Genomic DNA, 14,705 nt, shown 5'->3' on the forward strand with positions numbered 1-14,705 from the left:
CACCCAAATTGACAAAATAAGACTGTTTGCCGACTTTGTCTCAAAAATGCCTTTAACTCCTTAAATAAGCACTTTTTGAATTTTGGTACCAGTCTAATATACTTATTTGCACACAACTCTTTGCATACTTACGCTAACACAAACACTGAGCCTATAACTTATCATAATATAATTTTTAGCGCAGAGAAAGAAAGGCTTATTGTTGATTTAAAATATGATATTATTTTAAGGCTGATTGAAGTGATCCTAAGTTTCTGGAATTCCTTCCCAGAGTCTGGAGACGGTAAACTGAAAGGAAAATCTGTCTTGGCAGGTGGATGAACAATATTCCCCTTCGCTGAAAATCTGCTGTTGTAAGAATGTTATTCATTCGCCATCTTGAGCAGATTTCTAAAAGTTTTAGGAACTAGTGAGTTAAAGGGATTCAAGGACACGCTGAGATTTACCCCAGACACACAGAGATGTGTTATAGACCAAGCTTGCCAGGTCACACATCCACATCGCAGTGTGAGAAATGTTACCCAAATATATTATTTACCAGCTGGGGGGTCCGTATCGTGAAATACTGTGACTGAGGTCTTGAAAGTACTGAGCGAGGCCCTCTGGGCTGAGGTCAGTATTCAAGGCCGAGGTCACGGTATTTCACCATACGGACCGACCTTAAGCTGGTAAATATATTTATTTTTTTCTTTACCAAATTCTAACAGAAAACGAGAGCGCCCGAAAGGGAAAACCGAGCCGAGCTGCCATTTTGAATCCTCATTCATGGCTGTAATGCAAATGGCTTCCTCCTCGGTATACAAGTGCACTTCCATGGCAGGAAAAAACTACATTTTGCTGCCTATGTAGTCCCCTATTTATACAAATAGGAGTCATTCAGGATTTAGCCATGTTTTTGCTCGGTGTTAGCAACAGTTAGAGGTTTTTAGCTTTCTCCTGAAATGTTTTCTTTTATTTCTTCTTCCTCAGGGTAGTAAAACTTGCTTTCGCTGTACAGACTGCTGTTATCGTTATCCATGCTGTAAAATTAATGCTATTCTCCTGAGAAATGCAAAAATAAATGTTGACAAAAATTGCTACCATGTTTGTTGTTGTTGTGAGCAAGCGAGTCACCAGAGGTCCGTATCCAGGGTCCGTATCGTAGGATACGGACCCGCTCGCCAGCCAATCAGAACACAGGATTTGATGGAAAAGGGACCGTGAAAAAAATAAATTATAATATTACATTCAGCTAGTGCATATCTGGTTGGGAACTATCATACTTTGTCTTCTTCATGAGCAGAAGAATTATGCATTATTGAACAGCTGCAGATTGTTCACACTTCCCCTCGAGTTAAAATAGTGAAAGTCTTCTCAGTTTTTAAATCCTTCCCAGTTGTTCTGATTAACTTACTACTTTGTGATATAGTTTTCAGAAGTACCAACATGTACAGTCTCGCCATAGCACCCCTTACTACAAACTATGTTTTTCTATGTTTAGTAGTCAGACCCTGCATGAATAACATTCATCTGGCAGAAAAGCCAGTTCACTGAAGTAGAAAGGACATGGGACTGTGAAAGACGCTTGCACAATTTGCTTCTAAGGGCCCGGTCCCACAACACCGATACCTATAACTACAACTAATGACTGTACCTCTGCCTGAATTTAGTTCCAGTCTGGAGCAGAAACACCACAACTATAATCCCGACTATAATATCGCTTGGTCCTGACACTTGAGGAAATAAATGCACACAACTTAGGAATGGTCATGGAAGTGTTTTCCAAGTAGTAGCACATTATTCCGGGTCATACTGTACAGCTTGGACTTCAGAACAACCCATGCACACACTCCGGTGGTTGATAAAACACGGATACACTACCGTTCAAAAGTTTGGGGTCACCCAGACAATTTTGTGTTTTCCATGAAAAGTCACACTTTTATTTACCACCATAAGTTGTAAAATGAATAGAAAATATAGTCAAGATATTTTTCTGGCCATTTTGAGCATTTAATCGACCCCACAAATGTGATGCTCCAGAAACTCAATCTGCTCAAAGGAAGGTCGGTTTTATAGCTTCTCTAAAGAGCTCAACTGTTTTCAGCTGTGCTAACATGATTGTACAAGGGTTTTCTAATCATCCATTAGCCTTCTGAGGCAATGAGCAAACACATTGTACCATTAGAACACTGGAGTGAGAGTTGCTGGAAATGGGCCTCTATACACCTATGGAGATATTGCACCAAAAACCAGACATTTGCAGCTAGAATAGTCATTTACCACATTAGCAATGTATAGAGTGGATTTCTGATTAGTTTAAAGTGATCTTCATTGAAAAGAACAGTGCTTTTCTTTCAAAAATAAGGACATTTCAAAGTGACCCCAAACTTTTGAACGGTAGTGTAGGTCACGGATTACGGAAATATAATTAAAAAAGGATACAAAATACAGAGTGGTTACAGATTTTAATATGGATTGGTCACAGACGTTTCAGTATATTACAGATTAGTTACTGATTTCATATAGATGATGCATCAGGGATAAAAAAAAAAAATGAAGAAGTCTCATCTCATCTCACCTCATTATCTTTAGCCGCTTTATCCTTCTACAGGGTCGCAGGCAAGCTGGAGCCTATCCCAGCTGACTACGGGCGAAAGGCGGGGTACACCCTGGACAAGTCGCCAGGTCATCACAGGGCTGACACATAGACACGGACAACCATTCACACTCACATTCACACCTACGCTCAATTTAGAGTCACCAGTTAACCTAACCTGCATGTCTTTGGACTGTGGGGGAAACCGGAGCACCCGGAGGAAACCCACGCGGACACGGGGAGAACATGCAAACTCCGCACAGAAAGGCCCTCGCCGGCCATGGGGCTCGAACCCAGGACCTTCTTGCTGTGAGGCGACAGCGCTAACCACTACACCACCGTGCCGCCATGAAGAAGTCTAAAACAATTAAATGTTTGGACTGCCGAAGTTCATAATTAAAATATCTTACCTGCGTTTATATGTTTACTTTATTAATTTACTATATTTTTTATTTTACGTGAATCCGTATTCCGTGACTTGACGATGCAACAAGGATGTACAAAGATGCCCGGGGAAAACAGGACGTGCTCAGACAATGTCACATGTAAACAATTACCTGATTGGTCAGATGCTTTATCGGATCAGATCCAGACCTGGAGAAATCGCTCCAGAAGCAATCTCACTGATACGGATAAACCCAGGCCTGGGCTATAGGTATCGTTATTGGTCTGGTGTGAGCACCAACCACATAAACTGCAGGGGACGGATTTATTTATAGTTATCATTATAGTTGTAGTTATAGTTATTGGTATTGTGGGACCGAGCCTTAATAGTGATTACTATGACCTGTGAATTCACAAGCCAATAAAAATCCATGTGGATGGGACTGTTGTCTATGATTTTCCAAAAGTGACCTGGCCAAGAGGGCAGCAAAAACAATATTACAAGAAAAATACAACCATACAAACAGATAAAATACACTACCGTTCAAAAGTTTGGGGTCACTTTGAAATGTCCTTTTTTTTGAAAGAAAAGCACTGTTCTTTTCAATGAAGATCACTTTAAACTAATCAGAAATCCACTCTATACACTGCTAATGTGGTAAATGACTATTCTAGCTGCAAATGTCTGGTTTTTGGTGCAATATCTCCATAGGTGTATAGAGGCCCATTTCCAGCAACTCTCACTCCAGTGTTCTAATGGTACAATGTGTTTGCTCATTGCCTCAGAAGGCTAATGGATGATTAGAAAACCCTTGTACAATCATGTTAGCACAGCTGAAAACAGTTTAGCTCTTTAGAGAAGCTATAAAACTGACCTTCCTTTGAGCAGATTGAGGCTACATCCACACAACAACGGCAACGAGATGTTATTTAAAAATATATCGCGTCCAAATGGGCAACGATCAGTAAAATATCAGGTCCATATGGCAACGCAACGCTTGCTGAAAACGATGCAATACACATGTCACACCTCTAGGGGCGCTGTAAGACAGTCCCTTCGGAGACACCAGAACAATAGAAGTAGTAAGGACGCATGCGCATAAACTATTATGCGCGAGACTTCATATTAGCCACAAAGTCAGAAAAATCTGTTTGTAAAATTACATTATAATGACCAAATACAATGAAAAGTATTTTTCCAGTCTCACCTGTGAAAGGTAATCCCATGTGATCTCGTTTGGACGGTAAACCTGTTGGTACAGTTAAACGTAGCACATGAATGAGGCATCTTTATTCTCCGCTTTGACCCATCCAATATAGCGGCGAGGATGACGTATGATTCTACACGGAAGGCGGCGTCTTTAATGGTCCGGAATAAATTGAATGCTACACGTTGATGGATTAATTTGTTCTTCTACGCCCTTTTTGAGGAATGTATTGTAGGACTTAAACCAACATCTGAAGAGGTGAGATCGCTCCTTTTTTTCCCTATTTTTGCTGGCGGGATTGACTCTGCCCTAAGGGCTATTCTCTCTCTCTCTCTCTCTCTCTCTCTCTCTCTCTCTCTCACTTTGCACCATTACACAATAAATATTCACAGTGAAAATATTTTGTAAGCGTGTTTCATGAACCAAGTTATAGGATTTGCTGACAACTCGCATTGAGTTCGTTACACTTCTACCCGGCGTGAAGCACTCACAGTCATGTGGTTGTGACGTCATCGTAAACAAATCCATTCTACTCATCCAGACGACTTCGCAACGGCAACGTTGCCAGATCTTTCCACTCTGGAACCCGTTCTCAAAAGATTGCGTTTTGGGGCACCTAAAACGCCGGAGCCGTGTGGACGCCAGGCCTAAACGATAAACAATTGTATCGGATTCACCTGAATCCGTTGCCGTGTGGACAGGGCCTGAGTTTCTGGAGCATCACATTTGTGGGGTCGATTAAATGCTCAAAATGGCCAGAAACATGTCTTGACTATATTTTCTATTCATTTTACAACTTATGGTGGTAAATAAAAGTGTGACTTTTCATGGAAAACAAAAAATTGTCTGGGTGACCCCAAACTTTTGAACAGTAGTGTATATCTGGTGCAACATTACAGATAAAATAGTATTTAGTTAAAATGCCATAAAAGCTCAAGGTTAAAAATTCAATTCAGAACAAATAGTATATATTTCTAGAATAAGTTTCATAAATAAAATATGCTTGGCACATATTGAAAAAAATAGCCATCTTTTTTATGGATATATTTGAGTTTTTGTGGTAAAATTCTGTTTTTTTTTCTTTCCGCTTTATAAAATTTTCTTTGGCAGCTCTGAATATTTCTGATCCATTAAAACCCTGAATTAGCGGTGCATGTTACCTGTGCATCTCGCTGGCTCCCCTTCACCATCCACAAACACAGGGTACAGTTTAAACTCCTCTGTGCCATAAAAAGGCCCTGTGTGAAATGCAATGTATTGATAAAATGATATATACACAAACATGTCCAAAACATTGTATTTTCATTGAGTCTGACCTCTCACATTAAAGCACACCCAGAGGTTTCATGATGATAAAGTTTTAGGGGTGACGTGGTGAAGTTCCAAGTAACCTGGTGCTATAATACCAACACATGATTAATTAATGTGGTATATAAGGCAGTTCCTGTTCGCCTCAGATTTCGTTCTTTTTTTTTTGTTGTTGTTGTTTTTTTAGGATGGAATGTGGACGAGCAGGAAACCAGGGTTGTGAAATCTGCCAACATACTGGAAGTTCAATTAAAAAAAAAAACGTTCAACCTAATTCTATACTTCATATGTGTATACGTCATCATAATACTAACTAAATACAGCTGACTGAATTACTTTCTTTGTAACAAAAATGACCAAACAACTCAGTTATGGCTAGTAAATCTTAAAACATTTAACGAAGGGTACGGTATATGTTGGGTACAAATGGAACATCATGCAACCCCAATTCCAAAAAAGTTGGGACGCTGTGTAAACTGTAAATAAAAACAGAATGCAATAATTTGCAAATCATAGAAATCCTATATTTCATTGAAAATAAGACAAAGACAACATATCAAATGTTGAAACTGAGATTTTTCTTTTTGAAAAATATATGTTCATTTTAAATTTGATGTCGCAACACATTTCAGAAAAGTTGGGACAGGGGCATGTTTACCACCGTGTTGCATCACCTCGACTTTTAACAACACTCTGTAAACGTTTGGGAACTGAGGAGACCAATTGCTGTAGTTGTGAAAGAGAAATGCTGTCCCATTCTTGCCTGATATACAATTTCAGTTGCTCAACAGTTTGGGGTCTCGTTTGTCATATTTTGTGCTTCATAATGTGCCAAATGTTTTAAATGGGAGACAGGTCTGGACTGGGCGGCACGGTGGTGTAGTGGTTAGCGCTGTCGCCTCACAGCAAGAAGGTCCGGGTTCGAGCCCCATGGCCGGCGAGGGCCTTTCTGTGCGGAGTTTGCATGTTCTCCCCGTGTCCACGTGGGTTTCCTCCGGGTGCTCCGGTTTCCCCCACAGTCCAAAGACATGCAGGTTAGGTTAACTGGTGACTCTAAATTGACCGTAGGTGTGAATGTGAGTGTGAATGGTTGTCTGTGTCTATGTGTCAGCCCTGTGATGACCTGGCGACTTGTCCAGGGTGTACCCCGCCTTTCGCCCGTAGTCAGCTGGGATAGGCTCCAGCTTGCCTGCGACCCTGTAGAAGGATAAAGCGGCTACAGATAATGAGATGAGATGAGATGAGGTCTGGACTGCAGGCAGGACAGTTTAGCACCCAGACTCTCTTATTATGGAGCCATGCAGTTTTAATGTGTGCAGAACGCGGTTTGGCATTGTCTTGCTGAAAGAAGGAAGGCCTTCCCTGAACAGGACATCATCTGGATGGCAGCATATTGCTCTGAAACGTGTATCTATCATTCAGCATTAATGATGCCTTCCCAGATGTACAAGCTACCCATGTCATGTGCACCGTCATACCATCACAGATGCTGGCTTTTGAACTGTGCACTGATAACAAGCCGGATGGTCCCTCTCCTCTTTAGCCTGGAGGACGTGGTGTCCATGATTTCTAAAAAGAATTTCTACTTTTGATTCGTCAGACCTCGGGACAGTTTTCCACTTCATCTCAGTCCATCGTAAAAGAGCTCGGGCCCAGAGAAGGTGGCGGTGTTTATGGATATTGGTTATATCTGGTTTTAACTTGCATTTGTGGATGCAGTGATGAACTGTTTTCACAGACGATGGTTTTCTGAAGTGTCCCTGAGCCCATACAGTGATTTCCACTTTTAATGCAGTGTCGCCTGAGGGCCTGAAGATCACAGGCATCCAGTGTCAGTTTTCAGCCTTGTCTAGGGTGACCAGACGTCCCGGTTTTACCGGGACAGTCCCGATTTGGGGTTGTGTGTCCCAAGTCCCGACAAAAGTCTGTCGGGACACGGATATGTCCCGGTTTTCGCCACTCGCGACGTTTGCGACTGAGCAGCGTGGGAATCATTAGCGGAGAAATGTCTGCATTTACTATTTTGATGAATTGACAGGAATCGCAAACTTTCCTGGTTACTGCCCCCTGGCCCTGTGGCATGGGTGTTTATTTAGCCACATTATTCCAGACAACACAACGTGTTGCCATGCAACAATAAAATAAACATTAACTGGCGCGAATGTTCTTTGTCTAGCAGCTAGCAGCAGTAATGCCGCAGCAATTATGCCGAAAAGAAAATGAACCTTTTCCAAAGATTTACAGGGCACCTACCCCTTCCTCCGAGAGGTGCAGAACAATGCGCACGAAGCCTACTGCACACACTGTAAGTGCTTTGTTCTTGTACTGAGTTGGGGAGCCTATGCTGCAAATGCTGTGCGCTCCTTTGGGGGCTTTCCTCGGGCTGTCGCCCCTCTCCTCCTTTACTGCTGAAGCCGAGAGAGGCCCTTCATATAATCTTTTTTTATTCACCTTGTTATCCCGAGATAACGACATAATTAATTCAGGATCTCGAGAAAACAACACAACTAATTCGAGATCTCGAGAAAACAAAACAATTATTCCGTGATCTCGAGAAAACAAAACAATTATTTCGTGATCTCAGCTGGATCACTGTATCTCTGTCGGTAGAGACGAAGCCGGGCCAGTCTTCTGCGGAGGTGCCGCGGACTAATTTTGAAATTATCCCTTATTAAAAGACTTAATGCAATCTCTCCCTGTGTCAACCCCTGATCAAAATATTGCCTTATTAGATGATCGATTATTCCAGACATTCTAATGACCAAAGTTGCGTCTATACAGAATGAGAAATAGCCCCAAAGTCAGCATATCACAAGTCTCTTGGCGCACCTGAATGAACCATTTCTCAGCTGTTTACTCGGGATCATGAAATAATTGTTTTGTTTTCTAGAGATCTCGGAATAACGGTTTTGTTTTCTCGAGATCTCGAATTAGTTGTGTTGTTTTCTCGAGATCCTGAATTAATTATGTCGTTATCTCAGGATAACAAGGTGAATAAAAAAAAAGGATTATATGAAGGGCCTCTCTCGGCTTCCGTAGTATTATATTCTCAAATCACTTGTCTCTTTTTTGTTTCTGTTTAACATACCATTCTGACAGTTTGGCCATATTGCTGTGTTGAACAGCTTGTTCACTTCCATTAAGGTGTTCACTTTTGTACACATCTTCTTGCTTTATTCATTCAGTTGTGGGGAATGGTTAGTAAGGTTGATTCTGACCTAGGCTATGTTGAGGTCACATATCTACTTTTTAAGTTCATGCTATAGTGCTATAGTGGACAATTTTAGAGATATAGTCTACATGTGCATCTGCATTCTTCTTGGTGTTCTCACAAACAGGTGAAATAAATCAGTGTAAATTTGGCCTATGGACATAGCCTCGCCTATTCTCAGCCATTACAAAATCTGTTGTCTGACCATAATTTAACTGATCTGTATACCACTATGCTACTAGATAGCAAAATGCCTGTTCGTTTTATTTCATGTGAGATGTTGATAAATGTGAGCTTCAACAAAATGATAAGAGCACCTCTCCGAGTGTCACGTTTACGTAAAAAAAAAGGTGTGCATGCACGAGCATGGTCGCGTGCAAAAGTGTCCCGGTTTCAGACTAGGGAAATCTGGTCACCCTAGCCTTGTCTCTTGCGTACAGAGATTTCTCCAGATTCTCTGAATCTTTTAATGATATTATGTACCATAGATGATGTGATCCCCATCACATACAATCACAAGGACAAAAAATAGCCAATATAAACACTGTCTTAGTGAATGTGTTATCCTCTAAGACATAGTCTCCACCACAGTGCATCAGTAGACAGTACACACATTCATTGCACATTATTTCCGTCACTAAAATTTCAGGCCAAATGTAAAGGCTATAAACTTACGGCACAGCTGAAGATCCCTGGCGGTTGAGGCGACTCTGAGCCACTCGATTCTTCCAGCTGAAGTCCAGCCCTGGCTGGAATCACCACTCAGCTCCAGCCACTCAAGGACAAAGGAAAGGAGCAATGGCTGCTCACACACCAGGCTCCAGGAAAGAAACACACACGATGCATTGGCTGTTACATGGAACCAACGCACACACTGTCCTGAAGATAGGAAATAAATAAAAAGACCAGTCTACTCAAACACTGCACAATAGTGATGCGCTGTTTGTCAGTGAGTTGAGTGTTTGAGTTGATTCTTTTACGTGATCATTGGAAGCTGATTCATATATATGAACAGCCATAAAAATGGAGTTTTGCTGATAATTAAGCAATAATTTGTACCGTATTTTCTGGACTATACGTCGCTCCGGAGTTTAAGTCGCATCAGCCAAAAAATGCATTATGAAGACGAAAAAAACATATATACGTCGCACCGGACTATAAGTCGCACTTTTTTGAAGGGTTATTCTATCCATAGAATCTGTGATTCTATCTGATAAGCAGCGCATGGTTACTGCGCGACTCCATTGTTTATTTAATAAACGAACAGCTGAGCAGTGATAACGCGCCCTTTGCCCTGTAAGTAGCCTAGTCTGATTATTTTAAATATCTACTACTATCTTTAATACTATCACTATCGTTATTACTAATAGCCTATATTATTATTATTATAACTAATATTAGTAGATATTACTGATGCATTAATCAGTTTGCTTTTAGAATATTTTTAGCGGTAGGGCTTATTATCGCCCCATGGCTCTTTCATCTGTGTTATTAAAGCTGTAGTCATCATCGAGGAGAGTCATTCTTCATTTTTGTCGAATTTTATTTCATCAAATCAGAGGTCAAGTAGGCTATAGGTATATCATCTCCAAAGACAGGTACGGTAGTAAAAACAACCGTCTAGTGAAAAAAAAAAACAACAACCGCTTTTAAATCCCCTACTTAAATCCTTAAAATGAGTCATTTAACTCATGTCTTGTGTGATCTGATCTCCAATGGTGAAATAAACCGGTTGTGATGAGTACAGTCTGTTATTTTAGAAGATAAATGTAATATATAATTTAATATATAGACTAATAAAAATTAATATTTTATAATATCACGACATATTACTGTCTGTAACTGTTTGTCACTAAAGCGTTTTCTAAGATCATAATGTCTGATATTATTATTATTATTATTATTATTATTTTACACACACAATAAGCGCATGTGCGTAAAGTTATAGTAAACCATCCCCCGCCTTTTTTTTTTTTTTGAGTCGCCGGACCCACCCACCTCCTGCGTTCTGGGACCTCCCACTTCACAAATTAAGCACTGCCTAAAATCACTACATAACTCATTTAAATAACTATAGGCCTATCATTAATAATAAAACACAGGTCAATCAAGTTTATCAAGCTGATGATTTCACTCCATATCAGCAAATCCATTGAATTCCTCATCCTCGGTGTCGCTTCTGAACAACTCTGCCTCCAGCGGCAGATGAAGCACCGTTTCCTCTTCTTCTGCGTGGCTGTCGTCAGACTCAGCATCAGCTCCAGTTATTCCGCGGTGAAAAAAAACAAACAAACGTATATACGTCGCACCGGAGCATAAGTCGCATGGCCAGCCGAACCATGAAAAAAAGTGCGACTTATAGTCCGAAAAATACGGTATTTAGTATTCCTTAATGCACTTCATCAAAATGCAGAAACTGAATCTTAGGAACATCTGAGCCGAATGATTCAAAGCTTGGTCTAGTGAGAATGATCTCTAAATGTAGTGCATTATCACAATAACGGCATGGTACAGTATTAGCGGCACGGATTTTTCTAATAAATAATCAGAAAGCACAATAATGTGAAACAAAACTCCACCCTGAAACACATTAGATATACACTCACTGGCCACTTTAATAGGAACTTGTTCTTGATTCTAATATTCCTGTTTCTAGCTGGCAGGAGTGGAAGCCAATGTGGTCTTCTGTTGTTGCATGCTGAGATGCTTTTCTGCTCACTACGGTTGTAAAGAGTTATTATATCCTTCAAACCAATCTGGCCATTTACCTCTGACATCTCTGATCAACAAGGCGTTTGTTTCCACCCACAGAACTGTCGCTCACTCTGTGTTTTTTGTTTTTTTGCACCATTCTGTGTAAACTCTAGAGACTGTTGTGTGTGAAAACCCCAGGAGATCAGCAGCTTCTGAAATACTCAAACCAATCCATCTGGCTCAAACCAACACCCACGCCACAGTGAAAGAAAGTCACACTTTCAGATCACAATTTTACCCATTCTGATGTTTGAAGTGAACATTAACTGAAGCTCTTGATTTGTATCTGCATGATTTTATGCATCGTGCTGCCGTCAAGGGATCGGCTGATTAGAGAACTGCATGAAACAGCAGGTGGATGGGTGTTCTTAATGAAGTGGCCAGTGAGTGTATTATACTGAACAGATCTATATAGTGTTCAGTGATTTTGGTGTATTGTTGCATTTTCATTCCTTCTGAGAGAAACACATGACAGTGCCAATGGTGGTATGAGCACGAAACTTTGGAATGTGATCTTAGATGAAGAAGCGAAAGAACTGAGGAGACGAAATACTAAAGTGCTGCTGCATTGCTCTATTTAAGCAGAATTAAAGTAAAACCTAAAGCTAAACTTGAGGTGAAGTTACAACTTCCTCACCTACAGTGGATATAAAAAGTGTACACATCCGTAAGTGCCTGCGTTCTGACAACTGAAATGTTCAAGGGACATTTAAATAAATGTCTAAAGCTATTCTATCCTCCTGAGAACCAACCCATAGACTTGTGTCCTCTGTAGTTGACATTTGTTTTACGTGCACACCCTCTTACTCTTTCAAGCTATTCACTTGAATCCTGGTGTCTTGTAAAGAGTACATCCTGGGCTTTCCAATGAGATATCATGTGACTAGGAGGGTTGCTGGGAAATTCATAGTAAGGAAGTCACAACAAAAGAGAAATTGAGAGACACATTTTTTTTCTTGGTTCCCAGGAGGTTCGGCAGTGAGACGGCTCTTTCTACAAACTAGATAGAACTCGACGCCAACGGCTCCGCCTGGTAGACTCAAAGAGTCCCATATACGTTTTTCGTACGTACGTTGGGGAGTGCCTGTTAGAGAGCACACTCTGTCTAGGCTGTCGGCATGGTGAGGTAGGGTGGCCAGTTCCTTTCCTCACCGCCTTTAACTTCCCCAGTGTTTCCACCAGGTCCCCATTCACTGCTGGGTGGACAGGAGGCGAGCCCCAGATCACCGTCCGTTCGCTTGGTGGTCAAGCGCTCTAACCACTTGGCCACCTTTGTGGTCGATTCTGCTTTAAGGTAAGATGCATTTAATTATTCGTCTGCTGTGGGTTTGGAATCGGTAGCCTGACCGATTCGTTCATGTTTGTGGTGCCATTTGTTTGTTGACGCGTGTTGAAATGGAAGATTGGTTGTTGACATGATTTCCAGTGATGCTTTGGTGCTGCTGTGGATCAGATGTGTTGAGTAGCCTGACTGTTTTTTTTTTCTTGCGTGTGGTATCATTGTTGACGCGAGGTTGTTTTTTGAACATGCCAATGCGGACACGATTTCCCCTGATGAGTTATGACTTCAGACGCGATGCGTGTGTGGAGTCCGTGTGATATGTGCATAAGATAGGCTTCTCATGTGTTTGGAGATCCGCGCTCTGAGACAAGCGCAAGCACCCCCCCCAAGGGAAAAAAAGGGACCCCCCCGAAAATATCGGCATAGTTCGAACACTGGGTTGGAGAAAGTAATGGCAAATAGTGAGTGCACAAACCATAGAAGGGAAACTGTGCACAGCGCCAGGGCAGTGTGATGGTATGTCTACTTTTAGATTGTGCTAGCTTATCAATGAACACACTCGTCACTCGACGAGTTTCACGTCTTTACGACGGATACTTAAATGTGCGTTAGGTATTATTGTTGCAGTCTAAGCAGTCATTGTAGCAGCTAGATGAGCGAGAACCGAAAGGGTCTGTGCCATAAACCGTTATTTCTTCATGTCCAAAATGGCGGTCGCGTTTACGAAGGTCACGTGAGTGAAAAGGGTCTATAGACCCTTTTCACATGACGTCACGACAAACGCGGCCGCCATTTTGGACATGTACTACCAGTAGTTTACCACAGCCAGCATTGAGGAACGGCAGCAAAGAAAGTGTTTATTTTCAGCAAGACTTCCATCATGCCACTATATTGTTGTGCACCTGGATGTAGTAACCATCAGCAAACAAGGCAAGGGTTATCATTTTATCGGATCCAGACGGAGAAGATGGATAGCGGCCATAAACAGGAAAGATTGGCAGCCCTCGGCATACCAGCGCTTGTGTAGTGACCACTTTGTTGGAGGTAAGGCGAATAAAATTAGCCAGAAAAGGCATTACATTGCTGTTAACATTCTGTGGCGGCGAGTGTGTAACCAAATAGGCTAAAATAACCCATTGTAACCTCTTTGTTCTTCTGTAGTAGCTATTCGCTAACGACATTAGCTAGCGTTGTGTTCCTTTGCTGTTGGTAGACTGTAGGACAGATCAGAGGCAGTGTCCTACAAACAGCGCTTAATTTGAGGGGGAGCAAGCTGGAGCGCGCTCCGGAACCTCGGGCGTTGGCTCCGGCAGCTATTTACACTGGATCCGGTGATCCGACACCTCTTTTGACTATGTAACAAAAAAAAAAAATTTAAATAAAAAAATGCAAGTTTATTTAGTGTTAATGTCTGATTTTGATATCTGCCTTGTTGGTGATTTCTCTCATGAAACGACATCCACAAAATATCTGCAGATGAACTTAATTTGCAGTGTTATTACAAAACATGCCCAGAAGCGCAGCGCCGCGCCCCCCTCCCCCCCTCTTTTTTTCCACACCGGAGCCGCTCATCCTCTGCGCTCTGGGACCTCCCACTTTACAAATTAAGCACTGCCTACAAATAAGTGTTCAAAACAAGAGGAACATGTATTTGTCTCTTAAATCCAGGCCGTTCCCTGTAATCTGTAACAACGGTTGGAGAAAGTAATGGCAAATAGTGAGTGCACAAACCGTAGAAGGTAAACTGTACACAGCGCCAGGGCAGTGTGATGGTATGTCTACTTTTAGATTGTGTTAGCTTATCAATGAACACACTCGTCACTCGACGAGTTTCACGTCTTTACGACGGATACTTAAATGTGTGTTAGGTATTATTGTTGCAGTCTAAGCAGTCATTGTAGCAGCTAGATGAGCGAGAACCGAAAGGGTCTGTGCCATAAACCGTTATTTCTGTACGGCGTTGCTAATGTGTCGTTACTGTTG

The 14,705-nt window shown here is 41.6% G+C and overlaps 1 protein-coding gene across 5 annotated transcripts in view; it reads right to left on the bottom strand.

Annotated features, from left to right (window-relative positions):
• The window catches only part of lepr (leptin receptor), a 137,220-nt gene that overhangs the window by 20,292 nt on the left and 102,223 nt on the right, over positions 1-14,705 (bottom strand). For all 5 annotated transcript variants that reach the window (XM_060919916.1, XM_060919912.1, XM_060919914.1 and 2 more), the window contains exons 16-17: positions 9,362-9,565; positions 5,328-5,405 (exon numbers count right to left, since the gene is read on the bottom strand). In XM_060919916.1, the coding sequence (XP_060775899.1) occupies positions 5,328-5,405; positions 9,362-9,565 (282 nt within the window). The remainder of the gene's footprint in view (positions 1-5,327; positions 5,406-9,361; positions 9,566-14,705) is intronic.

The sequence above is a fragment of the Neoarius graeffei genome, chromosome 4 (assembly GCF_027579695.1).
Source record: "Neoarius graeffei isolate fNeoGra1 chromosome 4, fNeoGra1.pri, whole genome shotgun sequence".
NCBI lineage: Eukaryota > Metazoa > Chordata > Actinopteri > Siluriformes > Ariidae > Neoarius > Neoarius graeffei.